General features: G+C 41.7%; 1 protein-coding gene across 7 annotated transcripts in view; it reads left to right on the forward strand.

The window, feature by feature from the left end:
- RALGAPA1 (Ral GTPase activating protein catalytic subunit alpha 1) overlaps window positions 1-22661 on the forward strand; it is a 190947-nt gene that overhangs the window by 31312 nt on the left and 136974 nt on the right. For all 7 annotated transcript variants that reach the window (XM_054972958.1, XM_054972960.1, XM_054972961.1 and 4 more), the window contains exons 11-16: window positions 1460-1651; window positions 6048-6185; window positions 12115-12263; window positions 13252-13381; window positions 15793-16030; window positions 17378-17539. In XM_054972958.1, coding sequence (XP_054828933.1) covers window positions 1460-1651; window positions 6048-6185; window positions 12115-12263; window positions 13252-13381; window positions 15793-16030; window positions 17378-17539 — 1009 coding nt within the window. The remainder of the gene's footprint in view (window positions 1-1459; window positions 1652-6047; window positions 6186-12114; window positions 12264-13251; window positions 13382-15792; window positions 16031-17377; window positions 17540-22661) is intronic.

The following is a 22661-nucleotide window of genomic DNA, read 5'->3' on the forward strand; positions in this document are numbered from 1 at the left end:
CTCATGCAATTGAGAAATATCTCCCCAGGACCAACTCTAGGTTTCTGGAAGTCTTACTGGGCATAAGGCTTCCAGTAAGCTTTTAGCTACATATCAGTTGTGCTAATTTTTTTTGTGAAGTCTCTTTGATCCACTCCCATTCATTTTCGGAGTAAAGTGCCCTGGTGTTAGTCAGACATAATTTACATTTGCTGAGAGTTGCAAGAATCAAATCATTTTCACTTCAGTTGATTAGTTCATGTAGCGGGCCACTGCTTTCAGAATATGACATCTGAAAAATCGATCCTCCTTCTCCATGGATGTGTGTGTGCGTTTAACCAACAACTGTACTGTGTACATCATGCTTCTGAAGAAGTAGGATCTGGCATTCAAATCCAAGTTTTAATATTTAAACTGCCACAAGTTTCTTTGTTGCTTTTTGGTACAATAAACTAATACAGTTACTCCCTTAGAAAGCAAGTTACTGTAATTCTTTCCTGACTTTATTTTGCTTTAGACATGCATGCACAAATGCTAGAAACTCCCAAGTTTGTTTAATACAAATCAGAAAGAAAAACACACATCCTTTTAACTAAGCCCTATAACCAAGGGAAAGAAACACTAGTATGATTTTGCAAATAAAGGAAATACTCCTCCTTTGTTCTCACATCCCCAGTGATTAATGCTGATGCCTGCATTTGTTTAATTTTAAAAAGCCAGGTCCCTTATGCCCAACTCCCACTCTGCTCCGTGTCTAACATTAAATGTACTAACTAGCAAAGTCAGAGGAATGTTGGAGTTTCAGCTCCCACCCTAGTACATGAATAAAAACCACTTGTGCATTAGCAGAATCGAGATGGTAGTCTGTCCTTGGCCAGTCTATAGGCCCTGAGAAATGACCCACTGTGCTGCCTATTGCTGCTGGACATGAACCAAATAGTTGAGAAACTATTTAAAAGTCTACCTATAACTTCAAAAATTCTTCTTCTCCCTAACATACCCATGTGTGTACATCATCTTTTGCATGACTTCAGATATCACAGGTGAGTATTTGTTAGTGATGTGGTGAAGATTTATGGGAAAGTATCAGGACATCAGCTTAGTTCTGTTAGTTTTCAGTTAAGCTCACCTGAATAACTTGACTGGCCTGGTTTCATTGCTCCCAGATTCCTAGGAGTCCTTATAAAAGGAAGCAGAAAGAAACTGCTTGGCAGACTGAGTAGAAACACAAGTTTAACTCTCTGTGTCCTGTATTCTTGAAGCCATCATTTTTGTATCTCTGTTGCTCTTGTCCCTCAGTGGTCCTTCAAAAATTGGATTACCCTGATTTTCTCCAACCAAAAATTACTGTTTCCTTTAAAATGAAAATGTAATCAGTTGAGTAGTTTTTTAAATTCATCCATTAAGATGAAGTGCACAAATTTATCATTATAGTAGAGGTCATCTATTCTGTACTAAAAGCTATATTTTTTCCTATTAGGCATTTTTACTGCCAATATGTGAAGCAGCAGCAATGAGGAAAGTGGTGAAAGTGTATCAGGAGTGGATCCAGCAAGAGGAGAAACCCTTATTCATGAAAGACCCAGAAGAAATAGTGTCCTCTGCAATCATAGATTGTGATGAAAACTTGGTGGAACATAATTCATTGGAGAAGGGAAAAGAAAGGGAGGAGGTAAAAACAGTAACATTCTTTGAACTTAATGAACTTGGTTGCTAGTCTTCCAAAGTAGTAAATGTATTTCTGTTATTTCAATATAGTAGCATTTACTTTTAATGTAGATGTTGGTGAGGGAGATCAGGAATACTAGGATTACAACTACCTGCTATAATCTGTACTTGATGCACTTCTGTCTATAGGCATACATCAAGTGGTAGTCCAGCAAAACACTTGAATACTTCTTATACAAGTCTTTCAAAGTAAATGCTGTTTTTAATGTTTGTCTGAATTATGTCCACCACCTTCTTTTGGATTACAATGACATCATACCAGTGCTGCCTGTTTAAGCACTATTCATGATCTTCATGAGGAAAGGCCAGTAGCTCTGCTGTCTCCCTGAAGGGAACAGGTTCTTCAAATGGCCCTGCCTAGTGCCTGAGAAGCAGCATTTCAAATGCCTGGAGCCATTTCAGTATAGGAGACAATTTCACAAGGCTTGTGGAGATTAGCTGTACATCCTCCTCTGCTTAACAGCATAGGGAAGGGTGGTTTCTCCCCCTGAACCGGAACTCTTCCAGCTGGTGAGAATTTAAGGTAATTGGTGAAGGTGATCAGTCCTTAAGGTCACAGGCAGCCATCCTGCTAACTGGCTGCTTGATTGCTTCTTAAACCAAACAAAAGACGTGTAGTCAGAACCACAGTTATCAGTGCTAAGAAGAAAAGGGATTCTACCAAGTTGTTGGACCAGAAAGCTAGTAGAGAGAAATTGTTTAAAGATCAATTGCACTTCTGAAAGCAAAGGAAATAAATGCATATTTCATCCAGATTCTTAGATTCCTGTTGGCAGTAGCCTTTCTTAGTCTACCGATTGTTCTTTGTTTTCTTAAGTGGAAATTAAATTGGGTCTTAATCAACTTGATATGAACAGCATCTGGGCTTTCTGAACAACAGTCAGGCCAGGAAAAAAGGATAATTCCTGTAGCCCTCCCTCCCCTTTACTGTCAGTACACAGGTCAAGGGGCCATTCTCTCTTCATCTCATCCAGTCCATCACAGTCTCCTGCCCTTGAAAAGGATTCTGTATCTGCCCCCTAAACCTCCCCCAGCTGCTTTACCATTGTCTCCTCTGACAGCAGTTTGGAGCTGGGAGCAGACTTCTGCTCTGTGGCTGTTAAAAAGACACAAACCTCTCTTCTCCCCTCCTTCTGCTGGCCGAGGGGTTCTGGTTGGTCTTTTGATGGTTGCTCGGAAGTAGGCTGCAGGGAAGAGTGTGTACACATGCTCTGTTCTGGGCTGGCTGCAAGAAATGGCATTCACAGGGACCCTCTTCTCTGTTAAGTCATTCCCAACAGGAACAGAGCTGGATGTTTCTGATGTACAGCCACCTCCCAAATCCCCAGAATCCTTGTTTGATACCCACTATAGACCTGTGCCTTCAGAGTGTTCGATAAAAACATACCAGCGGGATAGAGACTGCTCTGGGCTGACCAGACTATATCTCTCCACCCCCAGAACCTCTTCCCATCAATCATCACTTGTTCCTCCAGCAGCTGTGAGCCACTCCCCTTCTCCACTTTGGCACACTGAGGACAGAGATTTTTTTTTCCCACCAGGACTGTACTGACTGTGTTAGCTGCAGAGCTCACAAAATTCAATCTGTCTTTACATGTTCCTCCTTCCCACAGCCCAAACAAGTTTTGGGCTCACTCTTCTCTGCAGAGCTGACTGCTTTGGAGCTTGCCTCTGTGGAGTGGGTTGGGGATGGCTGAGGCCTTTGCATTCTCCTGCCTGCATCCAACCTCCTCTCCTGGTACTCCAGTTTCCCTCTCAATTCTGACTGGTCATCTTGCTCTGCGTCCACTGGGTTCTTCGCTTCCATATGCTCCTGCCAAGATCCTGGTAGAGTGTCCTACAGATAAGGAAATTCACAATTAAATCCAGATTCTGAGTGTTTTTGCCAACAAGTTGCCTCTTGAGTAGACATCTGGTGCATATTGCACAGTGGCCCCATGCTTCCTCCAGCTCTCTTCTCATCTGACGCACCATTTGCCTGCATAATTCAGGGAACTGCCCAAATCTCACTGAGGCTTTTGTTCAGAACTGGTCATGGTTGTCTAGCTAAGAAGTATCTTCTTCTACTAACAACTCCATTAATTTTCCAGATGCCTGGGATCTCAGAACTTTAAAAAGTCAGTTTTGGGAATCTTCTGCTCTGCATGTGACTGTTCAAAGCTCACAAGGAAACCTGTTGCCAAAACTGAGGCAGCCACTTGAAGTCCTCCTTAGCAGTGCTAGAAGGGGTCAGGTGTTCTGCACGGCTCCCCCACTTTCCTGCTTGTCTTGCAAAGCCATTTCTTGAACTCTCCTGCATCTGTAGTCTGAGTCCCTGCAGCTCCATTTCCTTCATTTTCTAGAGCACTGCTTCACCTCCTGCCTGTCCAGGGGCTGCTGGTACTATTCCAGATCCTTGGCTTATTGCTGCACCTCACCTCCCTGCTAGCCAGATGTTCTGAAGTCTGATCCTGACCATGTAATGGTGGAGAGTGCCGTTAAGTCAAAACTGACTTATGGCGACCCTTGATGGGGTTTTCATGGCACAGGTGGTTTGCCATTGACTCCCTCTGCCATCCTGGTCTTCCCATCCAATTATGAACCAAGGCCAACTCTCTTAGTTTCTGAGATCTGACAAGATCAGCTTGCCTGAGTATCCAGGTCAGAGTGGTACTGCTCTAGCCAAAAAATTCCCTAACAAACGAAAGACTTCCTTCACACTTGGACTTTTATATCCTTCCTAATAATCGTGCTCAGATTATTTCCCAAGATGTGCCAAGTCTTGTCACTGTCCACCATATTATGACCAAGGGGGCTTCTCACTCTCCCCCTAGTTGTAGTCCCATCATTTACATTGCCACTGCTAAACATTCCTAGGCTCAAAACCTTCAGGGCAGAGGGGCTTCTCATTCTCTCCTAGCTATGATTCCTCTTTGTTTCCTTGCCACCATCAAATATATAGGCTCAGCCCCTCTCCAGACGTTTGGATACTGGTTAACCTAGCAAATGACTGCACATAGCCAGGTTGATGAAGACCCTTCTGGATGCAGCTTGTGCTTAACCAAAGAAAGATCTTAATTGGATTACAATAGACTATGAGATACAAAAGAGCACACAAGATATAGGAAGATAGGCTATTAGCTAAGGAAAAGAAGAGGTCTAGTGTCTAACTGCAGCACTTGAGAGTTACAAAAGATACCTGGACATCCCTTCAGGATGCGTGCACATCTCATTAGACACTCTGGGTGTAAGGAAAGTTTCTTACCCCCCCCCTTTTCTTCATCGTAGATGAGCCATACAACACAAAAGATTGCAGAGCCTTTTGAACACTCTGCTCGGGGGGGGGGGGGAATCCCCTCCATTCTTTGTGGAGTTAAGACCAGTCCTCCTAGCCTCCATGGCTAGGCTAAGCCTTGGCATGTAGGGCAAGGTTTAATGATGGACCAAAAAACTATGTAAACATCCATGTTTTCATCACAGAATGACAGTATAATGCACATCATAGGGTGATAGATTGAGCAAATGGTTATGCACTTCCAGCTTCCTGAGAAGAGATCACCTTTCCCAGGGCTTGGCCAAAGAGATGAATTAAAGGCCAGCTTGATATCTGAAGGCCTACTTGACAAATGCCTTCTCAGCCTTTAATTCATCTTTACAGAGCATACCAAAGTGACCTGGAAATGCCGCTTCGGATTTCGGGGATTTCTGGATCTTTTTCCCGCTTCGGGTAAACCCAGAGTGGGAAACCCGAATCTTTTCAGGTTGGCACCCCTAGCAGAGACCTATAATTAATCTCTATTTGTGTATTTTTCTTGGGGACAAGAGTCCTTAGATCCTACCTCATGTTCTGCTCTCATATATCTCAGAAGGTGATGTTGCTTTCTTTATATCGAAATTCAGTTCATCAGAAAAGTGGCATTCCTTAAATGCTGGGCAAGGGGCTCCGTGTGATTCTGAAAGACATGTCTGGTGATCCTGTTGGAGGCTTTGTTTCCATTATTCAGTCATCCTTAGGCAAAAAGTTTTGAGAAAGTTTATACGGCTTATGAATGCATAGTAGCTTTTTGGAAATGCTTGCCACAATAAATAATGGATTGCTGTAAAAGCAGAGCAGGAACCTCAGTAATGTTTTGAGATGGTTCTCCCCATAAGAGACCTGTAGGGTAGCTGTACAGGCTGCATGCTCACTAAACCCCAATACAAAAGTTGAGGGTCTTTAAACTATTTTCATTTTGTTGCTTGGTCTGTGGCCATGTTTGTAAACTAGCTGGGGCTCAAAAGGAAAGGTGGGGTAGAAATACTTTAAAGAAATAAAAAATTGCAAAGATAGAATTCATCTCTTTTTTGTGTGTGTATGTTAGGAAACTATGAATAACTCTGGTCCTGTTCGAAATTCAAGCTGGACCAGAAATGACTGCTACCAGGAAGCTACCCATAAAATATCTGACTTGGATTCTGTTGAACAAGGTATACGAGCTGGAGTCCAAGCAGTACTGCAGGTTAGAGTCATAGTTCCCTTTTGTTTTTCTGTTTCGTAGCCAATATTTTCCAATTAAAATTATTGCTTCATGTACCCTGAGCTTTGCTTCATTCTTTTTGTGTTATTCTGAATTTAAATGGCTGTTGGGGATGGCATGCTGGTGTCATCCCAGAGCCACACTAATAGAGTATGAAGTGCAAGAAACCACATATAAAGCAAAACAGGCAACCTTGTTGGATCCTGACTATTATATCTTATTAAGAAAATTCTAGCAATATTAACTGCAAGAACAAGGAAAGCTATAGCCTAAAAAAGTTCCAAATAATATGAAACAAAATGTTTTAAAAAATTTAAACAGGATCACAATCCAGAGAATTAAGTGTTTGTCTGCACAGTATAGCATAGGGCTTTCATTATTGTCATTATCATTTAGTGTTAACATGGTAATGCACAGCATGTTGTTTAATGTTATAGGAAGTTTTCCTGGAAGTGGTAGCAGAGAACTTCTTTTCAGAGGTAAAATTTCAATAATCTCACTAGGCACCTTCTTAATAAGATACCAGTTATGGTCCAATATATTGTTCAGTTCATAATCACCTTCATATGAAGATAGGCAGATCTCATAGTTGGTGATGGTCCAACCCATTTATTAATAATTAGATCAGAGAAATTGGCATAATAATCCATCGTGTCAGATATAACAGCTGATAAGTTTAAGCACAGAGATCTAAGGGAAATGCAGCTTGTGCTTTCTTAGGCAGCATTACTGACTCTGAATATGGATGTACACCCCCATCTGCATCCCTCATGTTCAGAGGCTATGGCACTGTGCATATTTATTTATTCAAAAGGTTTATACTCTGTGCTCTTAATCAGTAATTTCCAAGGAGGCTTACAGATACCTATGTATGCAAATACAATATCTATAAAAATAAAAACAACTAAAATGTACTGTATAAAATATATGTAGCAATAATAAATAGAAGAGCAATCTATAATATCAAAAAGCAGTAAAAACATGGCTCAAATAATTAAGCAGTGCTATGGCAGATAAATTGCTCTTCAAAAAGTGCAAAGGGTGCGGGACAAAAATGGTGAAGACCGGCAGCCATTCCCTGTGCTTGGCTTGCTTGGGGGAAGTACATGTGGTGGAGCACTGCAAATGCTGCCAGCTATTTACCTCCAAGGCGTGAGGAGATTGTGCAGCAGGCTCAAGGCTGTGCTCTGGGAAAGAGCAATGCTAGCTCTACAAGCTCAACAGCTGAGAAATCTGCCCTGGCGGAGCAGTCTGCCAACCCGACTATTGCGCCTGTAGTGGAACTGATGCCGCCTTCAGATCCAGCATCTGCTGAGTTGCCATTGGATCCGTCAGTTCCGAGCACCCGAAACCAACCACACTCATGGTCCCAAGAGACCACAGCTTCGGTTCGCTCCAGAGCTAGCGTCCTACTGGTGGAAGGCGAGCCCCAAACCCCCTGAAGCAGAGGATCAAAGTCCCTGATTCAGGTCAGAGCGGAGGAAAGGGTTACCAAGCCTTGAAAGCATAAGGATAAGACTAAGCACAGTGCTCATCAGTGAAAGGTGTTGCCTGTGCCAATCCCTTTACTGGAACCGAAAAGGCAAGCACCTCTGTGCCCATCTTTGGTGAGGAGGTCAAGCTCTGCTTCACCTGCATCGGGTAGCAGAATCGATGTAGCAGAGTGTTGGAGGCAGCGGTCGAGCTCCGATAAGAGGGCTCAATATCACCACCCAAGGGCTCCTTGGTAGCCACTATATATCCCTCCAGGCTATTCACATGACTGGGATTACTACCCCTTTTCAGCTCCGGGGTCTTCCTAGTCAGTTCCGAACAGGTCACACGTTGGATTTAACATGGTACCCTCAAGACCATCCATCGGCATCAAGATGTGAGTTGGACTCGGAAAGGGAACTCCTTGGATTTGGATAGAGCCCTAGCTTCATGTTGGATCAATCACCAGAGGAGACGGTGGGAGAGGCGGAACAGAAGTCTCCGACTATTGGCGATAAACTGTTTCAGCTCCCCAGCCCAAGAAAAAGGATAACATCTTGAAGCACATTTATGCTGATACACCAGATGAGGTTGCTTTCCCGATGAAATAATGGATGATCTGCGCCAAAAGCCTGCTTCTATCCCAGCTACGATGAAGAAGGTTAAAGCACTCTACAAGATTAAGAAAGACAAATGTCCTTACCTCTTTACTCACCCACCAGCTTCATCCATGATAGCTGAGGAGCTGCAGGCATGACAGAGACAGGGCAGCTTCTCTATGCCAGCAGACAAAGAGGGAAGGAAGTTAGACACAGTAGGAAGAAAGTTTTACTCAGGCTCTGTTCTCACAATTAAGATGGCCAACTTCTGAGCCATCATGAGTGGCTATCAAATATTTTTATGGCAAAAGATGGCATCATATATAGAGGACTCACTTGAGGAGAAAAAGCCACTTGCAAAGTTGATTCAAGATGACGCCACCATCCTCTCAAAACAGCAAATCAGCACAAGCAGACACGTTTTGGATACGGCCACCAGAGGTTGGAATACAGCAGTTGCTCTACAAGGACACACTTGGCCGCGGACCCCTGCATTACCTGTTGAGACCAAAAATAGAATAGCGGATGTGCCCTTTGAAGGGAATATATTGTTTTCAGAGACAACAGACAAATACTTGTCGAAGAAGAAGAAGGATCGACAGACAGCTAAATCTTATGGCATTCTGCCCCAGTCCTCAGCTTCGATATCGTTCTATTGAAGTCTGGAGAGGAAAAATTATCAGCCCAGGAGAGATTACCATTCATATAGGTCCCAACCCTACAAGAACCAGTATCCCTACCTGGCTCCATACCATTCCCAGAACCAGTCTAGAAGATGGCCTATGGAAAAGGCAAAATCAAGTCACCAGGTGCAATCCCAAAAGGAACCGCTTCAAGGTTGTAGGAAACAATTATGACTAGACAGTCACCCAGCTGCAACCACAGGGTTGCTCTTCAGTCGTTCATCACAGTTTTTTGATGTTTGGCAAATTATCACTGAAGATGTTTGGGTTCCATCTATCATTAAAGAAGGTTATAGATTGGAGTTCAGTATATCACCTCCTACTTATTTATCGGGTCAGGGCCTAATGAATACACTCTCTGAGCTACAACAGGAGATTAATTTGTTATTGAGTAAAGGGGCCCTGCAGATAATACCTACTACAGATAACCCTTTTGGTTTTTATTCTTGCTTTTTTCTAGTAGATAAGAAAGATGGGGGCAAGAGGCCTATCCTGGATCTACAGGGCTTGAACGATTACCTACAAGTATCAAAGTTTAGAATGGTGACCCTACCTTGGGTAATTAAAATAATTTCATTGAATGCATGGTTTGCTGTGTTTGACTTGCAAGATGCATACTTCCATATTGCCATCTGTCACAAACATAGAAGGTTTCTTCGCTTTCTTTCAGGGTGAAAGTTTCCAATACACAGCATTACCCTTTGGATTAGCAAGAGCCCCAAGGATATTTACCAAGTGTGCTGCAGCGGTGGTAGCCCATCTCAGGAAGTTAGGATGTGCCCTTTATCCATACTTCGATGACTGGCTCATCACTGCACAATCATCAGAGGAACTGCAGTCCCAAATAGCCCTTATTCTTAACACATGTAAAGATTTGCGACTGGTAGTGAATGAAAAGAAATCAAACCTGACACCTAACAAGGTAGTGACATTTATAGGAGTGATGCTGGATGCCACAGTCAACAAGGCATTCCTCCCTGCAGACCATAAGAATAAGCTAATGATGACCTTAGCGCACTACTTTCTAAAAAATAGATTCCAGTCAGCCCACTCCATTCAAGTCCTTCCAGGTCTTATGGCCTTGACTATGGCTGTAGTCCCTCTGGCACATCTGAGAATGAGAACTTTGCAGTTGTGGTTCATCAGATGATTTGACCCCCCAGAGCCAATCACATGGCAGCGATCACTGCATTTCATGCCAGCATAGATGGTAAAACTGTTTTTTTCACTTCCCGTCTCCTGGCAATTACATCTACCAGGAGGGTCAGCGAGTTGCAAGCATTGAGGGTAGATCCTCCCTTTTTGCAAATCTCCCCAGGCAAGATAGTGACGCGCATTAGCCTCCAGTTTTTGCCTAAGGTAGTTTCCCAAGTTTCATGTCTCCCAGAGTTGTCGCTACCAGTGTTCTTTCCCAACCCCACTTCTCTGCAAGAGCAAACACTCTATACACTGGATGTTAAGAGGGCAGTTTTATTTTACATAGACAGAACAAAGACATTCCATAAGACTCAAACGTTCTTTGTGTGTCATGTGGGTCAGAATAAAGGCAAGGTAGCATCCCCACAGACCATTTATAGGTGGGTAGTGTCGGCAATCAGGCTTAACTACAAGATAGCAAAGGTCCTGTGTCCATTTACTCTGAAGGCTCACTCAACGAGAAGGCAAGCAGCATCTGCAGCATTCCTACATGGAGTTCCGTTCGGAGACATAGTAAAGCAGCAACATGGTCATCAGAGGAGACATTCGTGAAACATTACACAGTAGATGTCAACTCATGAAGGGAAACTGCAGTGGGACAGACCGTCAGGTGCTCAGGATCACTTGTCGTATTCAGTACCCCCCTGCAGCTGAAACTGATGCTGTTGGGGTGATTCTGTTATTTGAACCCAGGGTGGGAAACTGGGAACGGGAGGTGTTTGTTCCTGTTGTAATCTCTCCTGAGCCTGGGATCCTGCTTGACCTTGAGCAGTCCATGAATCACACAGCCTGTTTTCCTGTCTGCAGAGTTAGAGGACTGTTAGGAGAAAGGGGTGGGAAATTAGGAGTAGCCTTGAGGAACCTATATCAGCTTGATATAGACTGGTGGTCTGTAGCCACCAGTCCTAGCAAGAATGGCTTAAGTGTATGATACTGGCATCTTATCAATAAAGCACTTTTACTCATGAAGTGAAGCCTCTTGAGAGTTGCCTGGCATCCTTACACCGGCAGTTCTACAGTCATTCTTCGCCTGAGAGCAATCACTCCACCTCCTTGGTGAGTAGCTTGGCTATTCTCCCTATGTGGGACTGTACTGAAGACTGTAGATGAAAAGAGAGTTACGTGCACCTGTAACTGCTGTTCATCTAGATCTTCATGCAGGCACACATACCCTCCCTTCTTGCCCGCTGTAAGCTCTCCAGAAAATTACATTGGTGGAAACTTGTGGTGGCACAGGAGCACTGAGGGAAGATGGGGGCGACCTCTCACCTCATGACCATTTCGGTGGGGGAAAACAGCTCAGAGCAGCCTGCAGGGGAGGTCCCTCCCTGAATAACCTACGCTTGAAGAATCCTGTTCCGAATGGCTGGCCTGCACAAGTGTAGTCCCTACGTGTGCCTGCATGAAGACCTAGATGAACAGCAGTTACAGGTAAGTGCAACTCTAGGCAGTTGCATTTGGCAGCAATCTGGCTAAAGCAGGATAGGGCAGGCAGGAAGAAGAGAAACAGGCAAATTGCCATGGAGAGAGGGGCTATGGGTAAAGGGAGTGTGTTGATTCCATCCTGATTTATTTAACAAGAGGCCATTGTTGCATCTCCTTTTGTTTATAGTATGCCAGCTCTAAAACATACAAATTTTCCAGAACAGGATCTAGTTTGAGGAGTACTTGAGCATGTTCACTTACTTATACTTTATTAATTCTTGTTTCTTGTATTGTAGTCCAATTTGAGTTCCCAATTAAGTTTGTACAAGGGTCAAATTGAATGTCTTTTAAAAATTCCAACTGTAGCAAAAAAGCAGCTGTTCATACTACTGTTATTGTAATGCATAAAAGTGTGCCAGATAAGACAGTGGTCAACTAACCCTGGTAACACTGTTTATTCTGTACTACTAATATTAATGAATATGGCAAAGTGTAGGTAGATTCTAAGGCTAATTCTTTTTTTTTTAATTGCAGGTTTTTATAATAAATTCCTCAAATATATTTCTACTTGAACCAGCAAATGATATTAAAACTCTATTGGATGAACATACTGATATGTGTAAGCGCATTCTGAATATCTACCGATACATGGTGGTGCAAGTAACCATGGACAAGAAGACTTGGTAAAGTTTTATATTTTAATAATGCCTAAGATTTGTGTCCTACCCTACCCACCAAGAACTCAGGATGATGTGTAGGGGGCTATCTCTACTCAGCCATAAACTGTGTTATGTGGTCTTGAGCAAATGACTTGCCTCTCATCTCTGGCATTCTGAATTCCATGCAAGAAGAATGGAATGCCAACATCAATTAACAATTTAACTATTAAATTCCTGGTGTGTGCAGTGTTCATTATTTGAGTAAAGTTTTACCAAAGTGGAAAATAAGACAAGTTGGGAGTAGATCTATCCACTTCATAACTATCCAGTGACCTTAAAGATAACATGTTCCATGTTGTTAAGAGGTTTTCAGCTAAATTAACCCCCAGTGAAAAATATATTAAATAATTAGTAAATACTTCTACAAATATTCTGCATCAGTTGTTATATTCCATTTACTCTCATGATTAATATAAGTGCCAAGGACAGTAATATTGATCTTATTGTTGGCATGTATGCAATGAAGGATCTCTCTGTTGTATTGTGTGGCAAGGTTAGAATTTATATGTAACCTGGAAGTAAGCTTTGAAGTGATTTGGGGCCTTGTTTAAAGCTACGACGATATTTTCCCTTGCCATGTTCCAACCTTTGTCTTGTTTTACAGCCTTTGGGTGTAGAGAATAATATGTAACAAGTTTTTCCTGTTCTCTTTGACAGTGAACATCCTTATTGGGAAGGTTAGGGTAAAAAGGGTCTTCAAAATCCTCTTCAACTTTCCTTTTACTATTTTTATGTGTAAAATTATTCAGAGGAAAATAGCAGCAAGCCAAAAATTGCAGTCCTAAGCAGAGTTTACACCCTGCTAATTGAAGTCATTGACCATAGAAGAGTGTAGCTCTGCTTAGGATTGCACTGTAATATGCCTCAATTCAAAGCCCCCATTGCCTCTAAAACATTTTCTGCAGAAGCTGTTAAAGGTCCCTGAGTAATATTGTTTAATGTTGCTTTACAGGGAACAGATGCTACTCGTGTTGCTCAGGGTCACAGAATCAGTTTTGAAAATACCATCTCACATTTTTCTACAATATCAAGGAAGAAAGAATTCAACTTTAGCAGGAAGGCTTGCTGGTCCTCTTTTCCAGGCAAATAAATAAATATTAATGTGATAAGAGTTTTATGTTTGGTTGTGCTCCACTCAGCTTTGATGACTTTCATTCAGCACCAGATTTGAGGATGCATGTTAAGCCCAGTTGCATGTAAGAATAGCAGCAGTAAATGTCCAGCATTTGGCTTAGTTTTATATTGTTTTTAAAGTAATTGTTGATGGACCCTGATGTAGCTAAAGCCTAAACAAAATCATAAATAGAATCCTTTATGGGTTCTGCCAATTCGGGCTTCAAGTGTTGATGTGAGGCATGTTCTTGAAAGGGATATGTTTGTGTTTTTTCTAGCACATTTAACTATGTTAGCTAAATGGATCCTCCATATACAGAGATGTTGTGCCTCTTAGAGCCAAGGTACAAGAGACAAATTACACGAGAAGGAGCACGTGAAGGGAGTTTCAATGTTAGCCAGGAAGCTGAGTTTTAAAAAATTGGAAGGCTTTGTCAATTTCCCCTCTCTACAGATCCAGGGAGATAACTGCTCAAGTTTGTTTATTTCCTCTTCGCCTCTTAGAAGGAGAGGAGAAACTGACAGAGTGTTGGGAGGCAAAGAGGAAATTAACAAACCCTCTGAGCAGTGATCTCCCTGGCTCTGAGAGAGGGAAAACTGACAAACTTAGCTTCCTGGCTAACATTGAGACTCCATTCACATGCTGCTTCTTGTGTAATTCGTCTCTTGTAGCTTGGCTCTCTGTTCAAGATACAGGGAACAAACAGAGGGTGGTCATCAGTTTCTGCTAGTGAATGTTTAGCTAGCTGTTAGTCTAGATGATAAAACACCTATAATACCTTGGCCTGATCCATCAAGGTAGTTCTTGCATTCTTTAAATTAACAAATTAAAGGGATCCCTTCAACATCGCTCTCACCCTATTAAGTTGGTATTGTATTGAAGTTTTAAAGTAAAGGAGCATTTAGTGTTACAGTTCAGAAAGAGTCCACAATTTGATTCTGATGGGTATGCAGTTCAGCCATAAGATGGACATCTTATTTTACTGAAAAGCCAGCATAGCAGCATGTGTTCTCTATTACCATTTTGTTATAAAAGGAAGATTTCATATAGCATAGTTCTGTTCATTTGCCCCATTACTTTTACAAGCTGGATGAGAGCCAGTTTGGTGTAGTGATTAAGAGTGGCGGAACTCTAATTTTGAGAACTGAGTTTGATTCCCTACTCCTCCACTTGAAGCCAGCTGGGTGGCCTTGGGTCAGTTACAGCTCTTCCAGAGCTCTCTCAGCCCCACCCACCTCACAGAGTGATTGTTGTGAGGATAATAACAACACATTCTGTAAATTGCTCTGAGTAGACGTTAAGTTGTCCTGAGGGGTATATATCTATTATTATTATTAATTTTATTATTAGTATTGACACCTTTGCAGAATATGTATCTGACATATATGCTCAGAATACTATCAAAATGTTAATGCTGTGCCAGTTCGTGAATAGGATAGTGAAGATAAAATAGGATAGTGGAGCAAAACAATGATAGTGTACCTTTGATAATGGAACTTAAAATCTGCTCCTAGAAAGGTTAAAGAATGGAAAGTTCCATATCAAAGTATTTGTGTGTGTGTATGTGTATTGGAGCAGCATTTTATGCAAATACATTTAACTAGAGAGGGGCACAAACTGAAATACAAACCAAAGTTGGGTGCAAACCAGGTCTGTTCGTGATTCGCGAACCAGCAGTTTGTCAGAGCCCATTTCTGACGAACCGCCGTGAACTTTAGACTGGTTCGTTTGGTTTGTTTTTTGGTTTGTCACTGCAGACAGACTGTGCTGATCAATCAGTTTCCTAGGCAACAGAGGATGGACTTCCTGCAGAACTTCTGCTGATCCGGAAGTGACCTTCTGCTGACCCGGAAGTGACGATTTCATGAACCAAAACGAACCAGTTCACGAACCAGGGCAGGTTCGTGAAAGTTCATGGTTCATGGTTCGTGAAATGCAACGAACCACGAACCACATGGTTCTTTTTTTCCCCGGTTCGTGCCCATCTCTACATTTAACGTACCCTTAATGGCCAATTCTGTTCAGAATTAGCAGCTTTGGGAGGAGACAGCTTAAAGTAGTGGAGCATTACCTCTTCATTCAGTAGAATTCAAGATGTATTTTAGAATGTTGACACATATTTGAAACCCTTTAGGATCAGGAGTGGAGTGGGGTGGACATTTGCAGCAGAAAAGATTGGGTTAATAGAAAAAAGGTTAAATAGAAAATACATTGTTAAAATTACAATAGAAGATTTTTTCTGGCATTAACATAGCAACAAAGCCTTCTTGACTTAGTAAAGAAAAAATAGTGGCCCTGAGAATGAGCCTAGTTGTGCACCCCTGTTCTGTTACTATGTGGTAACTTTTTATTGTAACATAGAACATGTTTGTTTTTTAGACTCTTATAGTAGCTTGGATCAAAGCAAATCTAAATGTGTACATCTCCCGAGAACTTTGGGATGACCTGTTGTCAGTATTGTCATCGTTGACTTATTGGGAAGAGTTGGCCACTGAGTGGTCCCTAACTATGGAGACGCTAACGAAAGTATTAGCTAGAAACTTATACAGCTTGGATCTCAGTGATTTACCATTGGATAAATTAAGCGAGCAGAAACAAAAGAAGCATAAAGGCAAAGGTAAGGAATACATATTTAGCATCTCTATAAAGGGTGTTTTAACTCTTTCCTTAAAATGCTCTTCCAAAGCTGCGGTTTGCTTTTCATGGGGGAAAAGATAGATCAAGTGCTTGCGCCTGTACTCCCCCCAACCACACACACATACAGACTGAATTTAAAATGCCCCTCCAAAGCTACATATACAGACTGAATTGTAGCTTTGGAGAGGCGTTTTAAATTTTAGACAAGGCATGTTAAGGAAGGGATAAACACATTTTTATCTTATCTTTCTTGGCCATGAGTGGTCCTTAACAGTATTTAATATTTAAATGAAAAACTACATTAACAGGTATTCATGTTTTAATAGCCAGCCTTGTTTGATAGCAGTCCTTGTTTAACGATTTCAGTAAATCGTGCTTCTGAAGCCTTAAGTACATTTATACCATATTTTAGTGAAGTCACATATTAGCATGCTAATTCTGGGCTCAGTAGCTGGAGAACTCTTCCAGGGAACTTCCTTACAATGTCCTCATCAAAACGGGACAGATCACATGGGGTACATCTTATGTGCCCTGCTGTCTCTGCTCTTAACCTGTTGCTATTCATTTGTTGTTGCATCTACACCAGCAAACTGTGGTCTGTGCTTCCCCTCCAGGCCTAATTAAGTGCTGCATTTAATCATTTAAATGAATGGTTAACAGTAATGTTAGGGGGGGGATGAAAAGTTTATACAAGAAGATTCTGTCAGAGCACTGTGAGATTTGCTTAATAGACTTGAGTGACCCAAAGTAAATTTCAGAATTTTTTAATTGCAGCAGAGGTAGTGGTAGCCTGTAACGGGAAAAAATACTGTGCTCTCTCACCTGTTAGTATATGAGAATCTGTAGCTTCAGTGGTCACATTTAAACTGACAGGATCAGATAGATTACTCTAAAAATAGTTTTTGCTTGTGGAAATTAGAAATAAATACGAGCATATGTAAAAGTGAAGTGGTCCTTTTCCTGTCAATGATTTTGGTCTTGCTTATGTTATGGATCTCTCAATAAAGGACAATGCATGGGCCACAAATGCCATTTTTAATTAAACTGTGTTTTTGAAATAATTGTATCCTACCATTGCACTCAGTAAAGCTAAGCAGCTCTTCTTCAATGGAAGTGCATCTTCTAGCAGGGAGAAGAACCAGCGTTACTGAAGGAAGGCTCCTTCAGTTGGAGGAAAGCTTCAAAACTTGCTGAGTAGCGTGGTGGACTATAACCCCCACTATATTTGGCATTGGCTGACTTCATTAATTCAGAATGGCATAGGATATGTACATAATGGTCCTGCGGGATGGACTAATTCACAGTTGTTTGTTTTTTTCTCCTTCAGGTGTTGGACATGAGTTTCAAAAGACATCTGTTGATAAGTCGTTTTCAAGAGGTTGGAGCCGTGATCAACCGGGACAGGCCCCAATGAGGCAGCGCAGTGCAACTACAACTGGATCTCCAGGAACAGAAAAGGCTAGAAGCATAGTACGACAAAAAACAGTTGGTATGTACCGAGGATCATATATGATGTGCTAAAACAGAAGCCTGCCTGCACACAACATTTTCTACATATAGCTTGTAATGTGTATATATGTGCATATTCTAGGCAAATTTATATAGTGAGAAGTAATAAAAACATTGTCTTTTGGCTTTAAGATGCAGATCATTTTTACAGATAAACCCTAACAGCTGGCTTCCAAGATCTGATCCTGTGATCTGTTGCATAGACAGCATGCAAAGATTTGTCCTCAGGATCCAAAAACAATTGATTGCCTTTTATCAGGTATATTTGATAGGGCAGTATGATTTAATTATACCTCTGCTGCAAACATAGCATCCACAGTTACTGCGCTGTCACGGCAAACTCATGTACTGTAGCACATAAGGGAAACTGACAAAGCTCTGTTGGTCTTTCTATGAGTGGGACTTTGTATAATTTGTTGCTTTATCTGCTAAAAAGGACACAGATAATAGATATCTTTTTTGATAGTATGTAGTTTTATTTCATTCTGTTTTTTTTCCTTGTTGTCGTGTAGAGATGTTACATCCTTGAAAATTTAGAAGCCACTGGAAATTTTATTTTTGAAAAAACAGACATTTGGGCAGAAAATTGAAATACTTGCAATGTTTTTCAACCAAACATAAATCAATTTTGCTACTTCAGCAACATGAAATGTATAATTTGGAAATATATACAATTGTGTTGGTGGCATATTTATGTAATTTTAAACTACTGATCCCTTAGTTTTCTTCAAGCAAAATTGCAAATATATCCAATACTAAAGAAAGAGATAGCTGCTCCCTTTGCTGCCAGTGCACTTCACACAATCCAAAAGAGTATGAATATATGCATATATTTCATAGACGTTGTTTTCAGGGCACCCCAACATTTCCCATTTTATCCAAAGGAAAAATTGATTCATATACATTTTCTAAAGCATTTCTTTTATTCCAAAAGAGAGAAAAAGGTTTAATATGAGTTCTTTTCCGTGCGTCCCCAAATTTCCCAATTTTTCCATTGGAAATTTTGAAATAAAGTCCTCAGAGAAAAACAAAACTTTTGTATGTTTTTTCCAGGCCTTCACATTTCTATTCTCATGATTCAGAGTTGATCACAACACTTTGCTGCAGAATTTTTTTTTAATTAACTCATCTTTATTAAAAACTAGCCACTAAATGTCTGTCTTTATATAAGAAAATCTAGTACACATTGCACAAGCCTTTGAATGCCCATTATACTGGATAATCTGTTAAGAATGCCTGTATGCCCCTGTTGGCTGAATTTGAGGAAGAGAGGAAGGCCTTCTTGCTTGACTGTAGAAACTGCAGTGAGTCTGGGAAGATAGTGTTAAGTGTAAAATTTGTATCCCCCCCCCTCTGCCCGCGCTAGATCAGACCAGTGTCCATCTAGTTGATTGGTTAACCAGTTGCCTTGGAGGGCCAAACAGGCCCTCCAAACAAGGACACAGAGGCCAAGGCCATCCCCTGCTTCTATCTCCCAGCACTGGTATTCAGCACTGGTTTGCTGCCTCTGACTATGGAGGCTGCCTTTACTCTCCATTACTAGAAGCCATTGATGGACCTCTTCTCTTCTGAATCTGTCTAATCCCCTATTAAAGCCATCTATACTTATGGCCATTTCTATATTCGCTAGCAGTAAATTCCACAATTTTAATTAATCATTGAGTAAAAAAGTATTTCCGTGAGTTTGTCCTGAAACTTTCAAAATCATTGGGTGCCATTAAGTTCTATGGTTATGGAAGAGGAAGGAGAAGTTCTCCCTATCCACTTTCTACACTCAATACATAATTTTATAAACTTTTATCATGTTTCCCCCCGCCCCTTAGCCATTGTTTTCTAGACAAAAATGTTTAAAATTCTTCAGCTTTTCCTCATAAAAAAGGTTTAATCATCTTGGTTGCCATCTTCTGTACTTTTCCCAGTTCTGCAGTATCCTTTCTGACATATAATTTATTGGATTTATATCCCGCCCTCCCCATAAGCAGACTCAGGGTGGGTCACAGTATCATTTAAAGTATTTAAAGTTAGGATTGATCATACATCTAAACAAGATGCACTGATAATCATAGCTGACTGGAATGCAAATGTAGGAAAAGCAGAATCAAATATTGTTGGAGAATTTGGACTAGGATCATGAAATGAAGTGGGAGAGTAAGTCAAAGAATTTTGTGAAGGCAACAATTTGTTCATTGCTTCAGGTAACCAAATAGACAATAGTATATGCAGACATCACGAGATGACCAAATTAATTACACAAGTGGGGACCCGCAAGGACTTGTGGGGGAACACATCTCGTACCCCCCCCATCTCCTCCCTCTCTTACCTGCTTCTCCCCCTTTTCCTGTTTTCTTTTGTCCTTCCAACCTTTGTCTGCCCCCTGCCTTCACCTTTCCCCCTCCCCCTCAGGCAGCCTCTCTCCTATGGCAGCTTCTCCACACTATTTCCTGTTTCCCTCTTGGCAGCCTCCATTAACTCACCTTTCTCTGCACCCTTCTCTCCTTTAAACCCACTAAACAACTTACCTTTTATCTGTCCCCATCTTCATCTATATTTATTAATTTTCTTCATTTATATACTGCCTTTCTCCACAGTTGGGGACCTATCTTCACAAAGACTGAGTTTGTGTTGCTGGATCAATGTAATCCAGTGAGCTTCCACAGCAGAATGGCATTTCGAATCTGGGTCTTTCAGATCCTACTCTGAAACTTAATCATGACACTACACTGGCTTTTGTGGGGGAGTGGGTGGGCTGATGTTGAACAGTAATGAACAGCCAGGCCTGGGTGAGTCATGCACGTCATGTGCTATCAAGTCGTTGGGTGGTTGCTTCTGGGCCTGGCCCCAATCAGTCCACCCTTAAAGGCCAAAACAGCCCTGGAAAGGACCTTGCCCATTCCTTCTGCCTTTTACTGGGAGAAACCAAGCCTGGAATACTGGCTAATGGTTGCCTAGCAACAGCCACTGAGGGCACCTGGTTGAAACTACAGGCACTCCTTTTATCATTTTGGGTTTAAAAAAAAACTTTTTTTTTCTTAGATTTCAGATTTTTTTTACAAACCTGTGGCATTTTTCAGGTTTGTAGGAAGATCTCTCTTATCCATTCATGGTTCCAATCTCCAGATTTAAGTATCCTCAGATCATAACCATTTGGCTATTAGTATATAAGATCATTGGAAGCAGAAGATGGAGAAGCTGCTGTAGCACAGTAGTTAAGAGGTTGGTCTGTGAATCAGCACTCTGCTGATTTGATTCCCACTACTGTTATGAGCTCTGCAGGTGGCCTTGTGTAAGCCACTTCTCTCAGCCCAGCTCCCCAGCTCTATTGTTTGAATAATAATAACACTGACTTTGTTCACCATTCTGATCTTTACAGAAGAGCAGTATTTAACACACTTCTTGTTGTTGTTATTCTCTCTGCTAAAACAAGACCAGGGGCTGATCATGGAACAGAGCATAAATTGTATTGTCGAAGGCTTTCACGGCCGGAGAACGATGGTTGTTGGGGGTTTTCCGGGCTGTATTGCCGTGGTCTTGGCATTGTAGTTCCTGACGTTTCGCCAGCAGCTGTGGCTGGCATCTTCAGAGGTGTAGCACCAAAAGACAGAGATCTCTCAGTGTCACAGTGTGGAAAAGATGTAGGTCATTTGTATCTACTCAGGAGGGGTGGGGTTGAGCTGAGTCATTCTGTAAGAGTTTCCCAGGGTGTGGAATGCTAATGGCGGGAGGCTTCACTGTAACCTGAGGAGGTTCTTTTGCATATGGATTGGTGCTTGATGTGCTAATCTTCTCTGCAGGGCTATTGTCGGGTGTGGAGTGTTTTGTTGGCCTGGTGTTTTTCAGAACTGGAGCCCATGCTCTGTTCATTCTTAAGGTTTCTTCTTTCCTGTTGAAGTTTTGCTTATGCTTGTGAATTTCAATGGCTTCCCTGTGCAGTCTGACAAAGTAGTTGGAAGTGTTGTCCAGTATTTTGGTGTCCTGGAATAAGATACTGTGCCCTGTTTGAGTTAGGCTATGTTCAGCCACTGCTGATTTTTCAGGCTGTCCAAGTCTGCAGTGTCTTTCATGTTCTTTTATTCTTGTCTGGATGCTACGCTTTGTGGTCCCGATGTAAACTTGTCCACAGCTGCAGGGTATACGGTATACTCCTGCAGAGGTGAGGGGGTCTCTGCTGTCTTTTGCTGATCGTAGCATCTGTTGTATTTTTCGGGTGGGTCTGAATACTGCTTGAAGGTTATGCTTTTCCATAAGCTTTCCCATCTGATCAGTAATTCCTTTGATATATGGCAAAAACACTTTTCCTGTAGGTGACTGTTTTTCCTTGGTTGTTTGATTCATCCTGGGTTTGATTGCTCTTCGGATTTCATTTCTGGAGTAGCCATTTGCCTGAAGTGCGTGGTTTGGATGATTAATTTCCTCATTGAGAAAGCGCGGCTCACATATCCGTCTTGCACGATCCACTAATGTTTTCATTATGCCTCTTTTCTGTCGGGGGTGGTGATTGGAGTTTTTGTGTAAGTACCGATCAGTGTGAGTTGGTTTCCTGTAGACCTTGTGACCTAACTGAAAGTTTGCTTTGCGGATGACCAAGGTATCCAGGAATGAGAGTTTTCCCTCACTTTCTTTCTCCATTGTGAATTGTATGTTCAGGTGGATGTTGTTGAGATGATTCAAAAACTCCCTCAATTCTTCCTCCCCATGGCTCCAAATGATGAATGTATCATCCACAAACCGGAACCATACACTGGGTTTGTGGGGTGCTGATTCTAGAGCTGTTTTTTCAAAATGTTCCATGTAGAAGTTTGCTATAACTGGGCTGAGTGGGCTCCCCATGGCCACCCCATCCATCTGTTCATAGAATTCGTTGTCCCATTGGAAGTAACTGGTTGTCAGACAATGATGGAATAAGGCTGTTACATCCTCCGGGAAAATCTGATTAATCAGTGCAATAGTGTCTTTTACTGGAACCTTGGTAAACAGGGATACAACATCAAAACTGACAAGTATGTCTTGTGGATTGAGTTTCAGAGAACTGATTTTGTTGATGAAATCTGCTGAATCTTTGATGTAAGACGAGGTTTTCCCGATGTGGTCCTGCAGGAGATCTG

This window comes from Eublepharis macularius, chromosome 2, assembly GCF_028583425.1.
Source record: "Eublepharis macularius isolate TG4126 chromosome 2, MPM_Emac_v1.0, whole genome shotgun sequence".
NCBI lineage: Eukaryota > Metazoa > Chordata > Lepidosauria > Squamata > Eublepharidae > Eublepharis > Eublepharis macularius.